The sequence below is a fragment of the Propithecus coquereli genome, unplaced genomic scaffold, assembly GCF_000956105.1.
Source record: "Propithecus coquereli isolate 6110/MARCELLA unplaced genomic scaffold, Pcoq_1.0 Scaffold149, whole genome shotgun sequence".
Lineage (NCBI taxonomy): Eukaryota > Metazoa > Chordata > Mammalia > Primates > Indriidae > Propithecus > Propithecus coquereli.
In genome coordinates, this window is record NW_012139302.1 from 2759500 (window position 1) to 2778333 (window position 18834).

The window sequence follows — 18834 nt, forward strand, 5'->3', positions numbered from 1 at the left end:
TTCATCTTTTTCTCCTCATCCAGTACCTATAGAGCTTTTGCATGTGCTGTTCCCTTTTGCAGTTGAGTTGATTCTTCTTTTTTTTTCTTTAGTATTATCTAGCATTTATTAAATATTTGCTATGTGCTAGGCACTATGCTAAGCTTTTTTTCATATTATCTAATTTAATCTTTTGACAATCATGTTAAATAAGGAAAAATATTATTTCCATTTTGTGCGTGAGGTAATTGGGACAGAGAGGTTGAACAACAGATCCAGAGTTACAACAGCTTGTGGGTGGTTGCTACAAATTGAATGCTTGTGTCCCTCCAAAATTCCTATGTTGAAATCCTAGCCATCCATGTGACGATATTAGATGGTGGGGCCTCTGGGAGGTAACTAGGTCATGAGAGAGGAGCACTTGTGAATGGAATCAGGGCCCTCATAAGAAGAGACACAGAGCTTGCTTCCTCTCTCTGCTCTCTCCACCACGTAAGGATACAAGAAGAGGATGGCCACCTATGAACCAGAAAAAAGGCCCTCCCCAGGCACCAAATCTGCCAGTGCCTTCATCTTGGACTTTCCAGCCTCCACAACTGTGAGAAATATATGCTTATTGTTGAAGTCACCCAGTCTATGGTGTTCTGTTATAGAAGCCTGAACTGACTGAGACAGTAGTGGAACAAGGTTTGAAACCACACCTGGCTGACTCCAGACTCAGTGTGCTTAAGCGTTTTGTCCACTGTTCCTCATTTATATTCACCTCGACTGGTCAAGAACTGAAGGCTTTACTCTACAGCTCTGCCACGTTACTTCCGTTCTTACAATCATCTTTCCAAGTCAACCAATGTACAACCTAAGTCCTGATGGCACCACTGTGTTGACTGTGGGGATGTAATAACTTATTGAACAGATCTTGTTTATTTACTTTTAGGTGTTTTGATTTTTTAACATTATAAATAAAACTGGATGCACATTCTTATGTATTTGTGCCCTTGTCTAATTATTCCCTCAGGGTACTCAGTGAGTAAAAATTTAGGTGTTTTTAAAGTTTTTGATTTATGTGGCCAAATTGGCAACAGTAATATTTGAGTTTTTAGTAGTTGATTCTATTACCCTGCCTGTCTGCCAAGGGAATATTTCTGCCATTTTGCCAACAAAGAAAAACACAACTTTGAAGCAATCCTTTGCATTTTTGTTAATTTGTCTTGGAGTACAGAAAATTAAAAAAAAGGAGACCAGATCTTCTGTAGCCCTTTTTCTTTGGACCTAGCCTTCAAGGCATTATTTTGAAGTACAGAGTTTAGTGTGTTGTCTAACTTAAGAAAGATAAGTAGGAGTAGATGCAGCAAAAACAGGCTGCTTATGATTTAGTTGGTGTTTACTATGTATTCTGAACACATTTTTCTCTAGTGTATCTATATAAACATTTATATATTTTTGCATAATCAGATTCTTAATGATAATGGAATTCTATTCCTCAAATAACTTTGCTTATCAGCATCTAATCTGCACTCTTTTATCTTTAGAAATCTTTGGGAAGGGGTCAGAGAACATGGATAAACTTGATTTACCTTGCTACAGCGGAAATTGGATGCTATGGACAAGGAACAGAAGAACGATGCCTTTTCACTCCCAAAGATTTAGGAATTACACTCTGTTCTTGGATCTGTCCCCTTTAAACCAGGTGGATGGCTTTAAAATGGATGTTAAGGCTGGCTTTATGCCTTATAGATGTGACTGCTTCTAGGAATGGGACCAGTTTTCAAAAATATTTTTTTTCCTGGAAGCATAACTTTATAAAGAAGGCCAGGCTGTTAATTCCCTGAAGTGCTAGGAATCATCACAGAGACAGAAGTTCAAATGCTTGTCTGTTGGCTTGGAGCCAGTGCACACAATGGCAGGGAACAATGGAGGCTTTGAAAATGCACCTTGGGCTGGATGATATTTAACAAGCAGGATGCAGGGCTAGGGCCTGTGGCGGAAGTGCCATCCTTGTCATTCCTTCCTAGGATGAGGACTCCACATCCTGGAGCACTGAAAATCAAAGGTGGAGATATACTGGCCATTCCAGAAGCAATGAGTTTTTTTCTAGACATCGTCTCAAGTAACCCACCTAATACTTCTGGAACTTTAGGTCCTAATCTGTAGAAAATGAGACTGAGATACATGATTTTAAAGGCATTTTCAGCTATAAAAGTAGACTGCTCTTATGCATCAGTCGTCAAATTCAGGAAAAAAAAAATTAAGCAATTCTTCTAATAACAAAAACATACATTACTGTTGGAAAGTTGTTAATATGGTTAAGTGACCTGTACTTAACTACTATAGATCTTTTCTCTCTTCTGCTCTTAGCCACTGAATCTCTCTCTCTCTCTCTCTCAGTTTAAAAGTATACTTAATTTTATCCCAGTGAGTCAAGAATGTTAGAATAGAAAGGGATATAGGGAGACAGAAGAAAGAGATTCCTTGACTGTGGCATGAGAATTGGGGTTTATAAGACCATCTCTTTCTTTTATTCTCTCTTCCGAGCCTTCTCTTATCATCACTTTTATCTTTTCTGTACTCCCTTTCCTCTTTCTGCATGCAAAAGCTCCAACATATTGAATGAGATTTTTTTTTTTTTTTTTTTTTTTTTTGAGACAGAGTCTCACTCTGTTGCCTGGGGTAGAGTGCCATGGCATCAGCCTAGCTCACAGCAACCTCAAACTCCTTGGGCTCAGCAATCCTTTTGCCTCAGCCTCCCCAGTACCTGGGACTACAGACATGCGCCACCATGCCTGGCTAATTTTTTCTATATAGTTTTAGTTGTACAGTTAATTTTTTCTATTTTTTTAGTAGAGGCATGGTCTCATTCTTGCTCAGGCTGGTCTCAAACTCCTGAGCTCAAATGATCCACCCGCCTAGGCCTCCCAGACTGCTAGGAATACAGGCATGAGCCACTGCGCCCAGCCTGAGTGAGATTCTTAATTAAGAAAAAGCTACTGGCATTTAGCCAAATCTTTTCACAGAATTTTTTTAGTGAGAAGTATTAAATCTTTTGATACATGAACATGGTATGTCTTTCCATTTATCAAAGTGTTTCAGTAATGTTTTGTAGTTTTCAGTGTACAAGATTTTGCTAAACTTATAGCTAAGTAATTTATTCTTTTTGATGTTATTGTAAATGGAATAAGTTTCTTAATTTTATTTTCAGATTTTTTTATTGCTCATCTATAGAAATACAACTGATTTTTTTGTATATGGATTTTGCATCCTGCAACCTCTTTTATTCCAGTAGTGGATTCCTTAGGATTCTCTATACATAAGATCATGTCATCTGCAAGTACAGATAATCTTACTTTTTCCTTTCCAATCTAGATGGACTTGCCTAATTTTTCTGGCTACAAACTCTATTAAAATGTTAAGTAGAAATGGGAAGAGTGAACATCTTTTTCTTTCTTGTTCCTGATTTAGGGGAAAATATTCAGTCTTTCACCATTATGTGATGTCAGCTGTGGGTTTTTCATATATGCCCTTTATTGGGTTGAGGAATTTCCCTTTTCTTCCTAGTTTGTTGAGGGTTTTTATCATGAAAGGGGTTGGTTGTCTACCAGCAAGATGTTAAGGGAAAAAAAAAGGCCGGTCACGGTGGCTCATGCCTGTAATCCTAGCACTCTGGGAGGCCGAGGCGGGTGGATCATTTGAGCTTAGGAGTTCGAGACAAGCTTGAGCAAGAATGAGACTCCATCTCTACTGAAAATAGAAAGAAATTGGTTGGAAAACTAAAAATATATAGAAAAAATTAGCTGGCATGGTGGCGCATGCCTGTAGTCCCAGCTACTTGGGAGGCTGAGGTGGGAGGCTGAGGCAGGAGTCTCGCTTGAGCCCAGGAGTTTGAGGTTGCTGTGAGCTAGGCTGGCACCACGGCACTCTAGCCTGGGCAACAGAGTGAGACTCTGTCTCTAAAGAAAAAAAAAAAGGAAGAAAAGAAAGAGTATTGGATTTTATCAAAAATCTTTTCTGTATTTATTGAGGTAATCATGTAGTTTCTATTCTTTATTATACAGTGTATCACACACCATTGACATCCATATGTTAAACCACCCTTGAATTCTTGGAATAAATCCTATTTGATCATGGTATGTGATCTTTTTATATTCTGCTGGATTCAGTTTGCTAGTATTTGTTGAGGAATTTTTGCACCTATATAACCTAAGGGATACAGTCTATAGTCTTGTTTTGTTTTTTTCTTGTGATGTCTTTGTCTTGTTTTGGTAATGCCAGGGTAATTCTCACATCATAAAATGAGTTGGAAAGTGTTCCCTCCTCTTCTATCTTTTGGAAGAGTTTATAAAGAATTTTAATTGATTCTCCTTTGAATGTTTGGCAGATTTCACCAGTAAAGCCATCTGGACTTGGTCTTTTATTTTGTGTGAAATTTAAAAATTACTAATTTGAGCTCTTTACTGTTACAGACCTATTCAGATTTTCTGTTTCTTCTTGAGTCAGTTTTGGTAGTTGTGTCTTTCTAGGGATTTACCCATTTCACCGAAGTTATCTAATTTGTTGGCATACTGTTGTTCATAGTTTTCCTTATAATCCTTTTTATTTCTATAAGATTAGTAGTAATGTGTCCTCTTTCATTCCTCATTTTAGAAATTTGTATTTTCTCTTTTCTTTGTCAATCTAGCTAAAGATTTGCCAATTTTGTTCATATTTTCAAAGAATCAACTTTTAGTTTTATTGATTTTCTGTATCATGTTTCTAATCTCTATTTCATTGGATTGTGCTCGAATTTTTATCATTTCCTTCCTTTTATTAGCTTTGGGTTTAGTTTAATCTGTTTATTTTATTTCCTTAAGGTGTAGTGTTAGATATTGATTTGAAATCTTTTAAAATGTTGACATTTATAGCTATAAATTTTGAAAGAAGTAGGGATTATTATTTTTGCCTGAAGAGGATTTAATAGCCTGATAGAAACCTACTAGTAAGACTGAATTACATATAATTTTAGTTGGATGCTTTTCTTACCTTCAGATTCTATGGCAGAGTAGCATCCAAAATACACAAGTTAAATATGTAAACTCCAGTAGAGCTTTTGCTTTAGTAGTGACCATTATTCAAAGTGTTCATATAATTTTTAATTTTGAAGGATGAATTATTTGATGACAATTGTGAAACATTCTCAAACCTGTTACACGTAGCAATTCTGCAGTCTGAGAAATTGCTACTGGCATTTGCAAGCATGGCAGAAATTTAATAAACTGTCGCCAAACCATTTGCTTGTTTGACTGCCAAGGTTTCCTTCCCCACATCACATGCAGTGTCCTGCTGCCAACAGTTATCAAAATACTCCCACAGTTGTCACAGAGAAAAATGTTCAGGGAGTTGATATTTCTTTAGTCTTGTTGTTCTTATATCTCATTGCCTTGCTACTTCTACTTGGGGATTTATTTGAATAACCCAAATAACATCTGTGTGGAACAGTTAGATATTAAATAATGGACTGAAAAAATAATATTTGAGATATAGGTATAGACATATAGATAGAGAGTACAGCACGATTGAGAAGGAAGGCTTTCATGTTTACTCTATGCTCCTAATGTTTGAATTTTTATAGGAGAATATGTTGTTTGTGTAATGTAAAAAAAAAAAAAACAGTAAAAGATGTAAAAACAGTTAAGAAAGAGGGAATAAAGAGGAAAGTATTAAAGAAAGTCCAGCTAGATCGATTCATTCTGATTAAAGGTATGTAATTGTGTGGTACAAAAAGTAATAATAGGATTTAGAGATAAAACCAAGCCCTTTGGACCAGAGATTGACATGAAATTGAAATTATTGGCTCTTTGGTTCGCATTTTCTGTGATGACCCCTATAGGTAAGTGCCAAGCAAGGTTTGAAAAATTGGTACATGAAACAGGAAAAGTGGAAGATTGAAAGGTGTGACCCTAGACCTCAGTGACAAATTCAAAGATACATGAAAGTGTAGCCTTTTACCACTAGGATAATATTCACAGCTATCCTCTGGAGTAAACATATCTCTGCTGTGTCTTGTATGTTCATGGCTTTAACGGACACTTTGGCAGTCCTCATCAAAATCTCAAATGTGTATACTCTTGACAAGCATTTCCACTGCTGGAAACCTCTTCTGAGGAAATACACCAGTACACCGATACTAGATAGAAGCTTGCCACACAAAAATAGTTTAAATATTCTAAGTGTACATTAGAGAGAGAGTATGGTTAAGTAAATTACAGTCCAACTTGCCTGAGGTCATAGGGCTGAGAAACGGAGAGCTGAGACCTAACCTAGGCATTTATCCCTCACTGTACTGCATTTTAGGGGTTAGCGGGTGTAGGTGGGTCTTGGCTGATCAGGACCCAGCTGTGTGTTATTCCCACGGTAAGTCAAGATTGAATGGTGGGGAGAGGAGGGAGGGCAGACAAGTGTCATAGCTAAGGGACTAGGAATAAGGCAGGGCTGGTCTGGAATTTAAAGCAACAATAAAAAATAGAAAAAAAAGTTATGTATAATTAAGGGAAAGGGGTTCCGGAAGAAAGTATCGTGTTTTACCAAAAGACCCTTACCTTAACCAATTCTCACCCTACAACCCAGGAGCCATGAACCCCATCCTAAAAGACTCTAAATGAGCATGTAGTTAGTCTAACAGGCTTTCTTGCTCTGGAATAGGGTGGGGAACTGAAAGAAGAGCTTACTTCTGGGGAATGTATTTGTCCCTTTTCATCAAAGAAAATCCATGTTAACATATGTTTGAGGGATTAGTACATCTTTGAATTTCTAAGCAAATGGGAGGAGAATTCTTGTAGTGTTCCCTAAACTATGAAATGAAGGATTTGGTGTGGCTGCTGCAGGGTGGGATGATTCAAAGGATTTTAAGTAGCGCATGCCAATTTCAGGAGTCCTGGCATTTTCTGCATGCCCTGGTGTTTCCAGTGATCCCAGATGCTACCCTAGCATTCTGTATGACTTTGAACCAAGTACTATCCTTTCTGTGATTCATCTTCTCTGTCTATAAGTGAGGGGAGTGGAATAAGTGGTCTGTACTAGCCCTTCAACTTGTGATTTAATTTGTATTTTCAACACTTGCTGGATCATCAGAATTTTAAATAAATATTATTTGGTATTTATTAATGAGGGCTAGAAGCGAAAAATTACTTTCTTAACACAATTCATACATATACACACATATATACATATATTGTAGTTTTTTTGTAAAATGAAACAAAAAATTTATTTATAAGAATAAATAAGTTATTTATTTTAACTTATAAGTTATTTATAAGAAATTCTATACCTTGGTGATCTGTATCCTTGGTTCTCTCTTTGCTATTAGGAAAGAAGTGACAAGATTTTCTTATGGTCTCAGGAGGAATGATAGCTGAGGAAGTGGATGATCATGTGCTTATCTTTATATTCAACGGCCGCCCTGCTGCCTTAAGGTGACCTGTGGCCTTCTAGATCTTTAAGTGTGGCCTTTTGACCCAATCCAAATTTGACAGAACAAATCCTCTTATTAAAAGGGGTGCAAGCAGAGAAAGATGAAGTTTTTCTTGCCTCCTTTTGTGCTTAAAAAAGAACAATCTTGAAATCAGAAGTTTCCAACAACTTCACAGCAGTTGGAGCGTCTGTCCTCAGGTGGAAGTGGAGGGCATTGAGCCCTGATATGAGATAATTGATACAAATATGTGTGACCGTTTATTATGTAGGACATGTAAAATGCATACCAAATGCTTCAATAATTTTTTGATTCCTGAAATACAGCTTATTTTATGCGCTTCATAGACCTACAAATACAGGAAGCGTGACTGACCCAGGGCCCCAGCTGCCAAGATCTGAATGTCGCTGTGTTTGCTCTGAGGCAGCCACGCTTTCTGTTTCCCACGGGCTGTTCCCATTCAAAGATTGAGCATGGTGGGGACACTGAGGCACACCAACTTTGGCTTTGAGGATTCCCCTGATGGCCTTGACGAACATTCTTTAGATTGCATGGGCAGTCGAGAATGTTTCCATTCAATCTTCCTACCTTCTCTACTTCACATGGGGTCAGCCTAACCTGGTCGCCTTCCCCTTTTCCCTCACAGGCATTTCCCCTAATCAAATATTAAATTGTGTATTAAATTCTATTTTGGCTCTGTTCCCCAGAGGACCTGAACTAACACAGACTGATTAAAAAGCACAGCTTTGCAAGGCACAGAACCATGTATTTGATATGTTGCATTTTGGATCAAAAAGGAAGAAAATAAGAATATATATTGGGATTAGCTGATAGAGACATGGAGAACTCTCGAGGATATTGAAGACATTAATACAGTGGTATCCTGTGAGGGGTTGTGGGAAAAACTTGTGAATGGGGAAAAGAGCTAGGACGGAAACTTTTCACTGTGCACCTTTTAATTATATATATAGTTTTTGATTTTTCAACAAGCAAATGCATAATAATTTGAAAATGTAAAATCAAACGTTTGGATTTAAAAAGCATATGAATTTGAGAAAAAAGAAAGCTTAGGCTTTGCAGATAGCCGGGTCTGAGTTTGAGCCCCAGCTTATCTTTGTGATCTTGAGATTACTGTGTTCCTGGATTCTTGATTCCAGTGATTTGCTTCCCTTCTTGAATGAGAAGTCTATAAACTCATCCACTGGCTCCCTGCAGGAGGCATACACCTCCCGCCTGACGGACATCGGTTTTGGCCATGGGACTTGCTGGGGCCAGGGGACTGCGAGTGGCTGAGACCTAGAAGCGTCTGAGCGGAGCTTTTAAGAGCCAGTGTCCCAATGATCATGACCTGCTTCTAGAGCCTGGATCCTGGAATAAAGTTGCACAGCCACAGTTAGCTGGTAGCTGCTACCACTGACAGGCAATGTGAGCAAAACAAATTGTCATGGTGAAAGCCACTGTGCTTATTTCCCAAACTTTTTATTTTGAAAAATTTCAGAATAAAGTTGAATGAGTAGTCCAATTAACAACCTTACTTAGATTTACCAATTGCTAACATTTTGCCACATTTTTCTTGTTCCTTCTTTCAATATGGAGCCCCTATTTTTGCTGAACCTTTTGAGAGTTAGTTATAGGCATAATGATACTTTTACCCCTAAATGTTTTAATATATATCCTATGAACAAGAATTCTCTCCTATATGACCATGATACTATTATTATATCAAGAAATATAACATTGATACAATATTATTTATATTTATATTCAAATTTCTCTATCACAATGATATCCTTTGTAAACTTTTTTTTCTTTCTGATCCAAGATCCAAGTGAGGATCATGCAGTGCGATTAGCTGTATGTCTCTTTAGTCTTTAATTCAGAACAGTGGCCTGACCTTTTTTGGCCCAACTTTCATGCAACTTATATTTTTGAAGAGTTCAGGTCAGTTGTTTTATAAAATGTATCAGTTTCTGGATATGTCTGATTTCCTCATAATTCTTTAGATTCTGGTTAAATATTTATGTTAGGACTACTATATAGATGATATTGTTTATCACAAATGGGAAGCACACATGTCAGATTGTCCCATTTTGAGTGAGGATAAGTTTGACCCCTTTGTTAAGGTGATATCTATCAGATTTCTCCATTGAAAAGGTTTTATTTATTTATTCCTTTGTTTAGACAGTAATACGTGAGGTGATACTTAGAGACTATATAAATATCTTGATCCCCAATAAACTTTTTCCATTGATTTTGGCATCCATCGATAATCCCTTCCTGTACCAATTATTACATTGGTAGTTATAGAATGGTAATTTTCCCCATTCCATTATTCCTACTATATTTATTATCAGGCATTCTTCTATAAAGAAAACTTTTCATCCACTCTCTGCCCCCATTTATTTTTGGGTATCACTATGGATTCACGGGTTTTTAAAATATACGTTATAATCTTTCATCATCATTCTATTGTTGTTCAAACTGTCCTAAATTTGAACAACGGGAGCCCCTTCATGCTGGATCTTGTGTTCTTTTAACATGTTTCTGTCTGTCTGTATTTCCTTACTTTCTGGCACAATAACATTCCAGACTTTTCTTAGATATTTACTGTCACTGACCTGATTCTTTTTATTTGGCAGAGAGATTGACAGAGTCAGACTAAGATTTGGAGAGATGATTGATAAAGAAGGCAAGAGAGGGGTTTTGAAGTAAGGAAATATTTTGCAGGGGGCAGGGGGTGGAATTCTTGGCCAAAGATTACCTTGGGTGTGTCTCTTAAGCTCTCCAAATCTTACTTTCCCTTCCTGGCAAATGGAGATTATTATGTCCATTGCTCAGGTAGACTGTGAAAATTAATAAACCAAGCTCTATGATTGGCACATATTCAATATTTGTTGGCCATTATCACTGGTGACAACCTTCCAAGCAGGTTAATTTCTGTGATATTGGTGAGCTCCAATTACCTGCCTCCAACGCTTTTACGATTAAACTTGCTTAAGTTTATGTTCAGAAGCTTTGCTTAACGTTGCAAAGCTCCTAAGGACAACTATACTGTTTCTAGCTGGGGTTAAATGGGTACAGTCTCTAAAAGGCTAGTGAAACAAAAAAGCTTTTAAGGCAATCATTGTATGCAAATTTAAAACGGAAGCAAAAGACACTTCCCCATATGAGTATATATGTACATTTCACGGTTTGAAATAGGGTGTTAAATGAGAGGTGGCGGGGTAAAACGTAGACCGGGTTTAAATCCAAGCTTACCTACATTTCTCATTTTAAAAGTGAAGATACACTTTCCCTGCGCAGTTATTGCGAAGGTAAAATCTGGGCTGAGGAGTCTTATCATAGCATTTGTACCTTAGGAGGCACTTCCACCTGGTGGCGATGCATCGAATTGCAAGTCAAAGCACAGAATTGGGGGAAAAGGCAGCGGGGCTGAATTTGTAACCTACGCAGCATTAAACAACTTTGAATAAAAACGTTTCCATACTTTACCTATGGAATGCTTACTTCAAATAACAATAATGTCCTGGTACGAGAAAGGGATTAAATGTCAACTGCACTGGAATTCTTTCTTTCTTTCTTTTCTTTTGCAAGGGCATTCATCCATTCATTCAACAAATATCTAGCAGGCTCTGTGTGCTGTGTGCCAAGCACTGTTCTGGGCACTTGGGAAATATCAGTGGACAAGAGACAAAAATTCCGCCCCTACATGCTTTTTACTATACACTCTATAGAGACTATATGAACTAAACTATATCATTTGTAAAGAGCCCTACAGATTACAAAGTTCCTTTCAGTGTCAACTGGACGTGTTTCAAGGCCTATATTAACATGGCCAACTAAATGGAGAACCCAGGCGCAGACCCATTCCAGCGCACCCAAGAACCCACCCTGCAAAACTGAGAGTTTAGCGCCGAGTTAGAAGACGTCATCAGCTGACCATGAAAGCAAGGGTAAGTAGAAGCCATCTTTCCCCAGTTTTTTGCCCCGAAATACGTATATTCTTTTTGGGAAGCAAGGGTTTTGCGAAGGGTGGAGGACGATGGCGTCTGTGGGACTCTGTTCCCCCAAAAGGAGACACTTATTTCGCTGCAGAACCCACGACGTGGCAGGCCAACCTCCCTGGGGCCCAGTATCTCTGGGCCACCACCGCGCTCGGGAACGTGCCCCTGCTAAGGGACGCCGGACCTCAGCTAATTAATCCTCAGCGAGGCGCGAACGCGCCCCCCAGTGGCGGCGCGCAGCCCGAGCTCCGGGGCCGGAACGAAATTGTCCTACGGAACCCCGGGTGCGCGCTCAGTTTCCGGGGGAAGAGGGCAGAGAAGGACCTGTGCGTCCCGGTCTCCACGGCTGCGGTGGAGGCGATGGCTATGGGGGTCCGAGGACTTCGCCTCTGGCGGGTTGCTCCTGGGGGCAGTGCTGGCTGGAGTGAGTTTGAGAGCGAGGCTTAGAGAGTGGTGTCTGTCCAGATTGGGCTTGAAGCGGGTCCTGGGAGGCTCTGCGGACAGAGGAAGGAGGAGGGTTTCTCAGCTCACTCCTTCTCCCTTCTCCCCGTGGCAGTTGCCGCCTCTCAACCTGGAAGGACAAATCCGTGGGAGCGAGGGGTTGCGGGAGGGCAGGGGCAGCGGCCGGGCCGCGGCAGGAGCTGAGGGTACTTCTGGGAAGGAACCCACGTCCCGTGCAAATACGTCCTTGTCTTCTCATGGGAATACTCATACTTTTCAAGTCTCCTGGTTTTGGGGTTTGGAAAACTAATTCCAGCATTTCTGGATATTGATAGTTTTGGCCTGGGAACTTTAGTATGCTGAAGTTTCCTTGTCCTTCAGACGTTTTCAAAGCGACCACTGTGCTCACCCCAGTGACTTTGGTTTCGTTTTGATTTCGCTTCCTGGTTACTTTTTGTCCCTATTGTAAAGCACAGATTGGAATACCGCAGAGGAAGTTGGTGGGAAATAGAGATCTAATGTGAAAGAGCAAATTTAAAGTCGAGGTGCAGATCTGGGTCAGCTGTGTGGGCCAGCTGCATTTCTTCTGTTGGCGTTTTAATTGTTGATACTAGAAAGCGATTTAAGTTGACCTATGAGTGCATTTTTAGCGAACGAAGTTTAAAATTCTGTTGCCTCTTATCTTTCCTTGTTATAGGAGGATGGTGATGTGGCAGTGGAGCTGGTTGGGTACAGGCAGTATATTATTCATTTTTTTCTATTTTCGTACTTACTATAACTTCTCCACAGGATTTATAGCAACATCACCAGCTTCTCAACTGTCACCAACAGAATTGACAGAAATGCGGAATGATCTCTTTAATAAAGAAAAAAACAGGCAGTTATCATTAACTCCCAGAACTGAGAAGATAGAAGTGAAACATGTTGGAAAAACTGACCCTGGCACTATCTTCGTGATGAATAAAAATATTTCAACTCCTTATAGTTGTGCCATGCGTAAGTATCGGAATCAGGATACAGTTTTGGCCATTTTACTTGAGCTGTGTGGAAGAGCCGGTGCAGGAGACAAGATGTCATTGCTCCCTGAACTTCCAGAAGTTCTCCTTTATTTGACACCTTATTATGTGTTCACTGCTTCTTTAACTCTGAAGGGTACTCTGGGTATTGTTAGGTTGGCACTGTAGTGCACAGGTTGTCCTGGGGCTTGCTTGAATCTGGCTATGTTTAGAGTACTAAAATTTTTTCTGGCAGAATGCTGCCAGACCTGAATGTGTTGTTGCTAGTGCGTTTGCCCCTTTTAGATAGGACTCTGATGTAGTGGGAGCGGTCACTATGCATGTCTCATTAAAGGAATTTGGGATAAAGGGATTGCTGTGGTCTTAGATGACCAGCTTTTTGCCACCTTTTTCTTTCTCCCTCTTCACTGTATAGCCTAACTTACATCTTTTATCTGCTTGTCACTTGCCTCTGCTGTGTGTTGTGTTTTTGTTTACATTTCTATGTACATGTGGTAAATGTGTGAATGAAGATGTGCATGGGATGAATGTGATTGGGGTGAAAATATTTGTTTTGTTCATATCTTAAAGGAGATATGCCCCATGTGTGATTTGGTGTGGAAATGAAGGGAACAGCACCTCTATTAGTTTTGATCAAGATATTTGGATAGTAGCTTTGATAGAACTGGTCATACTTAAATTAAGAAAGACCTCGAAATATGCAGATCCACTCAGGCATGACTAGCTGCATTGTTTAACTTTTGGAAAACTCAGTAATGATTCCACTTAAGAAATTAACAACTTTAGTTATCAGCTTAAGCCGGCCTAAAGAATGTACACCCTCACTATTTCTTTACTCTGGCACTTGAATTAGTACTTATGATAATTATTTACTCATTTGGTTTTCAAGTATTTCTTGAACCTCTGCTATATAATCGACATTAGGATTACAGAGGAGAATAAGACAAAGCTCAGGTCCTTAAAGAGCTTTATGCACATCACATGTAGAGATGAAGCTTCTGAACCATCCTCAACATGACCCCTACCCTGAGACTTTCTTGCCATTTGTACCTTCAGTGATTCGGCAAACTTATTGAGTGCCTGCTGTATTCCAGGCCTGGTGCTAGGCTCTGCATGTGCTTATGAGTTAGCAAAAATAGATATGATCGCTGACTTTATGAAGTTTATATAGTGGCTGATAATTTAGACCCTGTAGTTTGATCACTTGTGTGAGTAGCTGTGTACTTGCAAAACATCTAATCAAGTTTAGAGTTGCATTCTGGGGTTATGGGACAGACCACAACTGATTGCCTTATATGTGTATTCATATTAATAATTAAAAAATGATAACTACAGTATTTAACTTGAAGAGTTTGTCATGAAAGTAAGAGATGGTTTGAGAGCAAGACCAAAAACCAATCTAGAGCAGATTTATATGGGTGTATATTAATATATTTTCCCTTTTCTTCTAAGTTGTATGTGCATCTATCCAAGTGTATCCATGATAATGTCCTCTAAATATTTAGCTCTTAGAAAAATGTTTTATTAATAATTGACAAATTATGAGATATTTTAAAATTTTTTTAATTAACTTGCTATCTCACACTACTTTTAATTAGATGTATTAATGTCCAAAAGTAACTGATTTTCGTGGGCCTTTGAACTTGTTTGACATAATGAGTTTTTCCTTAGTGCCAATAAAGCTGGATTACTAAATAAAAAAAAAATTGACAAATTAATTTCAAACTACATTTAACCCTAATGATTTTTATAAATGATTTGGATAATTTTGTTAATAACAATATCTTGAATGTATTAGGTATTACTTTTTTTATCGATTATAGATGTAATATTTAATACTTTTTTTTTTCCAAAAGAGACAATCTGCAGAATCTTGCCTTTCCATTGTTTTACTCCTTAATGAAACATTAACATGTCACTTTTCACTTTGGATTTTGTTAGCTTTAGATTATTAATTTATTTTTAATTTTTAGATTTAAGTGAGTGGTACTGCAGGAAGTCCATTCTGGCTCTGGTGGATGGACAGCCTTGGGACATGTATAAGCCTTTGACCAAGTCCTGTGAAATTAAATTTCTTACTTTCAAAGATGATGATCCACGAGAAGTGAATAAGGTATTTCTGTCTCTGCATTCTTTTTTTCCTCTCCCAGTTTTTCCTTCTCCGTTTTATTATAACCTATATTCTGTGGAGTATAAAGTGTAAAAATATGGCCAAGTTCAAATGTACTGTACTAGATAGTGTTTTTCTTGTTAGATCAGGCACTTTCATAGTTCAAAAAATACCAGTGGTATCCATTTCTCTGTATTTTGGATGGAGAAAACTATATGACATGTCTTTAACATTCATATCTTTGTTCTACTTATGTTTATTAATCATCTTCCATATTATAGGTGATTCCATTTCCACTGCTACTACTTGAATTCAACCTTTGACCATATTCTTTGGATGGTTTCAATAACTTTTTAACTCTGGCCACACCCCCCTCCCCCATTTTTAGTACTTAAAGTCTTCCTTCACAGTCCTATAAGAGTTTTATTGAGTGGTATGACTAAGGATCATGTTACTTACCCCTAAAAAACGTGTCTACCTCATAACATTCACATGACTTTCCAGGTTCTGCATAATCTGCCCCCAGCCTGCCTTTCCAGCTTTGCCTCCCACTGTATCTCTCCACTTCCTCTTTGTTCCAGCCACCTTAGAATGCTTGGACACTAATGGTTTGTGCTGTGTTATCCTCCTTGCTTTTGTTGATGCTCTTTCTTCAACACTGGACATTGTCTTTCCTCCTTGTTAAAATCCTGTTTGTCTTTTATAATTCAATTAAAATGCCATCTGTTCTGTGGAACCTTCTAGGTTTCTGCTTTTCAGAATTAATTCTTTTTTCTAGGGTTTCACAACACTTGGCTAGTCTCTAGATAATGATATTTTAATTTTGTCTTGTAACATAAACTGTCGAATACATTAGAATCTTGGCTCAGTGAAGACAGGGACCATTTCCCTTATTTGACCTGGTCCTTGACTTTCGTACAGTAGGTATTTAATAAATATTTGTTGAAATGAAAGACTTAAACAAGAAAATGATAGAAATGATAATAGTAGTTAAATATATGTTATGTATCAGGCACTGTTCTGGGTGATTTACAGATAATAACTTGTGTAATTTTCCTACAAACTCTACAAAGTAGGTGCTATTCTCCCCATTTTCCTAATGAATAAACTGTGACAAGGAGAGAGAAGTTCAGCAGCTTGACCAATATTACTGGTTTAGGAAGTAGTGGAGCCCAGATTTGAACCTAGACATCCTGACTGGAGTTCAACAGACATTTAAAAATATTTAAGTAGGATAGATGAAGTACGTTTTGCTACTTGCCTTCAAGGCCTGGCTTTGTACTTATTTTTAGTGTAATGTGGTTGCATAGAATGCATAGTGGGACACTCTCTGCCACACACAACCAAGTGACCTCATTCTTGTAGTCCTCAGATGTGGAGAGGAGCTTATGAAAATCCAGTGGCTCAGAGTAATGTCAGAAAGGGGACTAACATGGGCAGGTATGGTACAGTATACATGTTTCTCCTTATGAATTCTATAAGGTCATTGTGTGGATATTTATATCAGGCATGTCCATGAATCAAAATGTGCTAATAAAATGAAAGCCCAGTTAGTGGTGAGGCTGCTCTGTTATAAATATGATAACTTGACTAATATGTTATGATGTTAGGTATAGTGTAAGAGTCATAAGTAATTCTTAAAGATTGAGTTTTTCTCTCTATAAATGGTATAAACCAGTTATATGTTAATATATTTATTTTATTTTAGCACTACTTTAACAAGTTCACTTTATCTTGGGTTGAAAATAAATACTATTAGATAGTAAAACCATCTATCGGTTGATAACCCTTATACTGTCTCATATCTTACACAGAAACATTGTTAACAGAGTGAAGTTGATGTTTCATTCTTTCCTGGTTTTTACTTGGTAGAGGTAATGTCATGGCTTGATAGTAACTATTGTTGCATGCTGAGAACAGACAGATATGTGAGAAATATTTCCTAAGTCGAAGGTTGACTTAAATTTTAATATTGTGGAAACTTTAGTGAATCTTACCGTGTATCGCATTTGTGTGTATTTTTCTTTTCCCCCTAGGCTTACTGGCGTTCTTGTGCCATGATGATGGGCTGTGTAATAGAGAGAGCATTCAAAGATGAATATGTGGTCAATTTGGTTAGAGCTCCAGAAGTTCCTGGTAATGTACACATACAATTTTTGTAATCCTTGAATATTTTAGTACCTATTTTTGATGATTTATAGAGTTTATTTTTAATTTTGTCTAATATAAATTACCATTTTATATGTGTTTCATTTGTTGTGGGTAACAAAATCCATCCTATTATGATTAAATATGAAGTAGTCTTTGGGGGTCAAGTAACATGATATAATTAGTGGAAAGTATTTCTCAAATATGAATTTCATGGAATTACGTTGTCTCAGTGTTTATTTCTTACCACTTAAGCATTTATTTCCAGATTAAATATGTGGAGGAGGAGGAAATGGGAATATAAGTAGACTGCTGGAAAGAGCTGTGCTTAGGTGATACTATTTCCCCAGAAATGACCATGAGTCTGGAGAGGGACACCACTGTGGTGAGGTGGAATCATGCAGCTTCTTTGTAATTTTGCTAAAACTAGGATTTTGCAATGGCATGTATAGTAGGATCATATGTATAATTTTTTTTAAAAAAAGAAGTATGTACACCAAAAATATTTAAAAGAAGCTCAAGAAATGATGCTAAGATGAGCAAAACAACGAAAATGGAGATATTTAGGAGATATAAAAGAAATTCAGTATTCATGTCCATTTAGTCATTCATCTACTTGTTAAATATCTTGTTGAATTTTTATGTCTACTAACTATTTGAAATCTCTATAGTACTAGTATTTCTAAAGAAAACTTGAATGCTTAAAATATTGGTGATTTTGGGTTAATAAAAGGTGAGTTAATTTTTTGGGCGGGGGAAATTTGATAAAGCTCTCGCAGGCAACTGAGATAATAGCAACAGTTTTATAGTTTGTAGAGTTGGGAGAGATTGCTAACCATTCATTTTATGGTCTAAATATTCAGTTGTTGCAAATTTAACTTTCTGTTAGGGCGGATTTGACTTTGCTTTTTATTTTGATTGTATTTACAGTAATTGCTGGCGCCTTCTGCTATGATGTAGTTTTGGATAAGAGACTTGATGAGTGGATGCCAACAAAAGTATGTATGTTCTTTGGAGTATTAATTTTAGAGTCTGTGCCTTTCTGTGTTAGAATGGTTCCTGTGTTAATATTGTTCAGTGGTACTGCACATTGAGGACATTTAAAAGAATCTATCTATTGTCGTTGCTTTTCTCAGCGTATTTAAGACAGAGGCATATGAATGAGAATGTTCACAATAGCTTGGTCAGTTGTCTTGAAGTTTTATGTCCTGCTTGACCTTTTCTCGAAGTGCCTTCTACTCCTTAAGATAATGGTTTTCAAGATATACAGAATATAAAATATAGAAACGTAACTATCTTCGTTGATGTGGTAGTAGGGGTCTGGGAGCTATATCTGTTTGGCTCCCCAGAGCATGGTTTGAAAACCACCACCCTAAACCATTTTAGCTTATTGTATACGGATGAGATCCCTGTATACACAGGGTCACATTAAGAACTGGGATAAATTAAAGAATCAGACTTTGACAAAGCTAACCCAAACAGCAACAAATTAAACTCTTTGTGAATGATCTATCTTTGTAATGAGGGTGGTCCTTGTTGGTCTGGGACTTGAGTAACAACAGGGCCCAAGAAAGATGATCTAGATCAGATGCTCGGTGGGTAAAGGATGCTGATGGTTTCCAAAGGTCAAGCCTGGAGACTTAGTTATGATGGGGCAGAATAGGCAAATGCCTAATTCTTTTTTTTTTTTTTTTTTTT

The 18834-nt window shown here is 37.9% G+C and overlaps 1 protein-coding gene across 2 annotated transcripts in view; it reads left to right on the forward strand.

The window, feature by feature from the left end:
* The first annotated feature begins 11781 nt into the window (after positions 1–11781).
* The window catches only part of MRPL39 (mitochondrial ribosomal protein L39), a 21718-nt gene continuing 14665 nt past the window's right edge, over positions 11782–18834 (forward strand). The window contains exons 1-5 of one of the 2 annotated variants that reach the window (XM_012640136.1): positions 11782–11845; positions 12652–12858; positions 14852–14991; positions 17025–17124; positions 18067–18134. In XM_012640136.1, coding sequence (XP_012495590.1) covers positions 11782–11845; positions 12652–12858; positions 14852–14991; positions 17025–17124; positions 18067–18134 — 579 coding nt within the window. Of the gene's footprint in view, positions 11846–12031; positions 12069–12651; positions 12859–14851; positions 14992–17024; positions 17125–18066; positions 18135–18834 lie in introns of those variants that run through there. The other variant, XM_012640137.1, reaches the window with a different exon arrangement.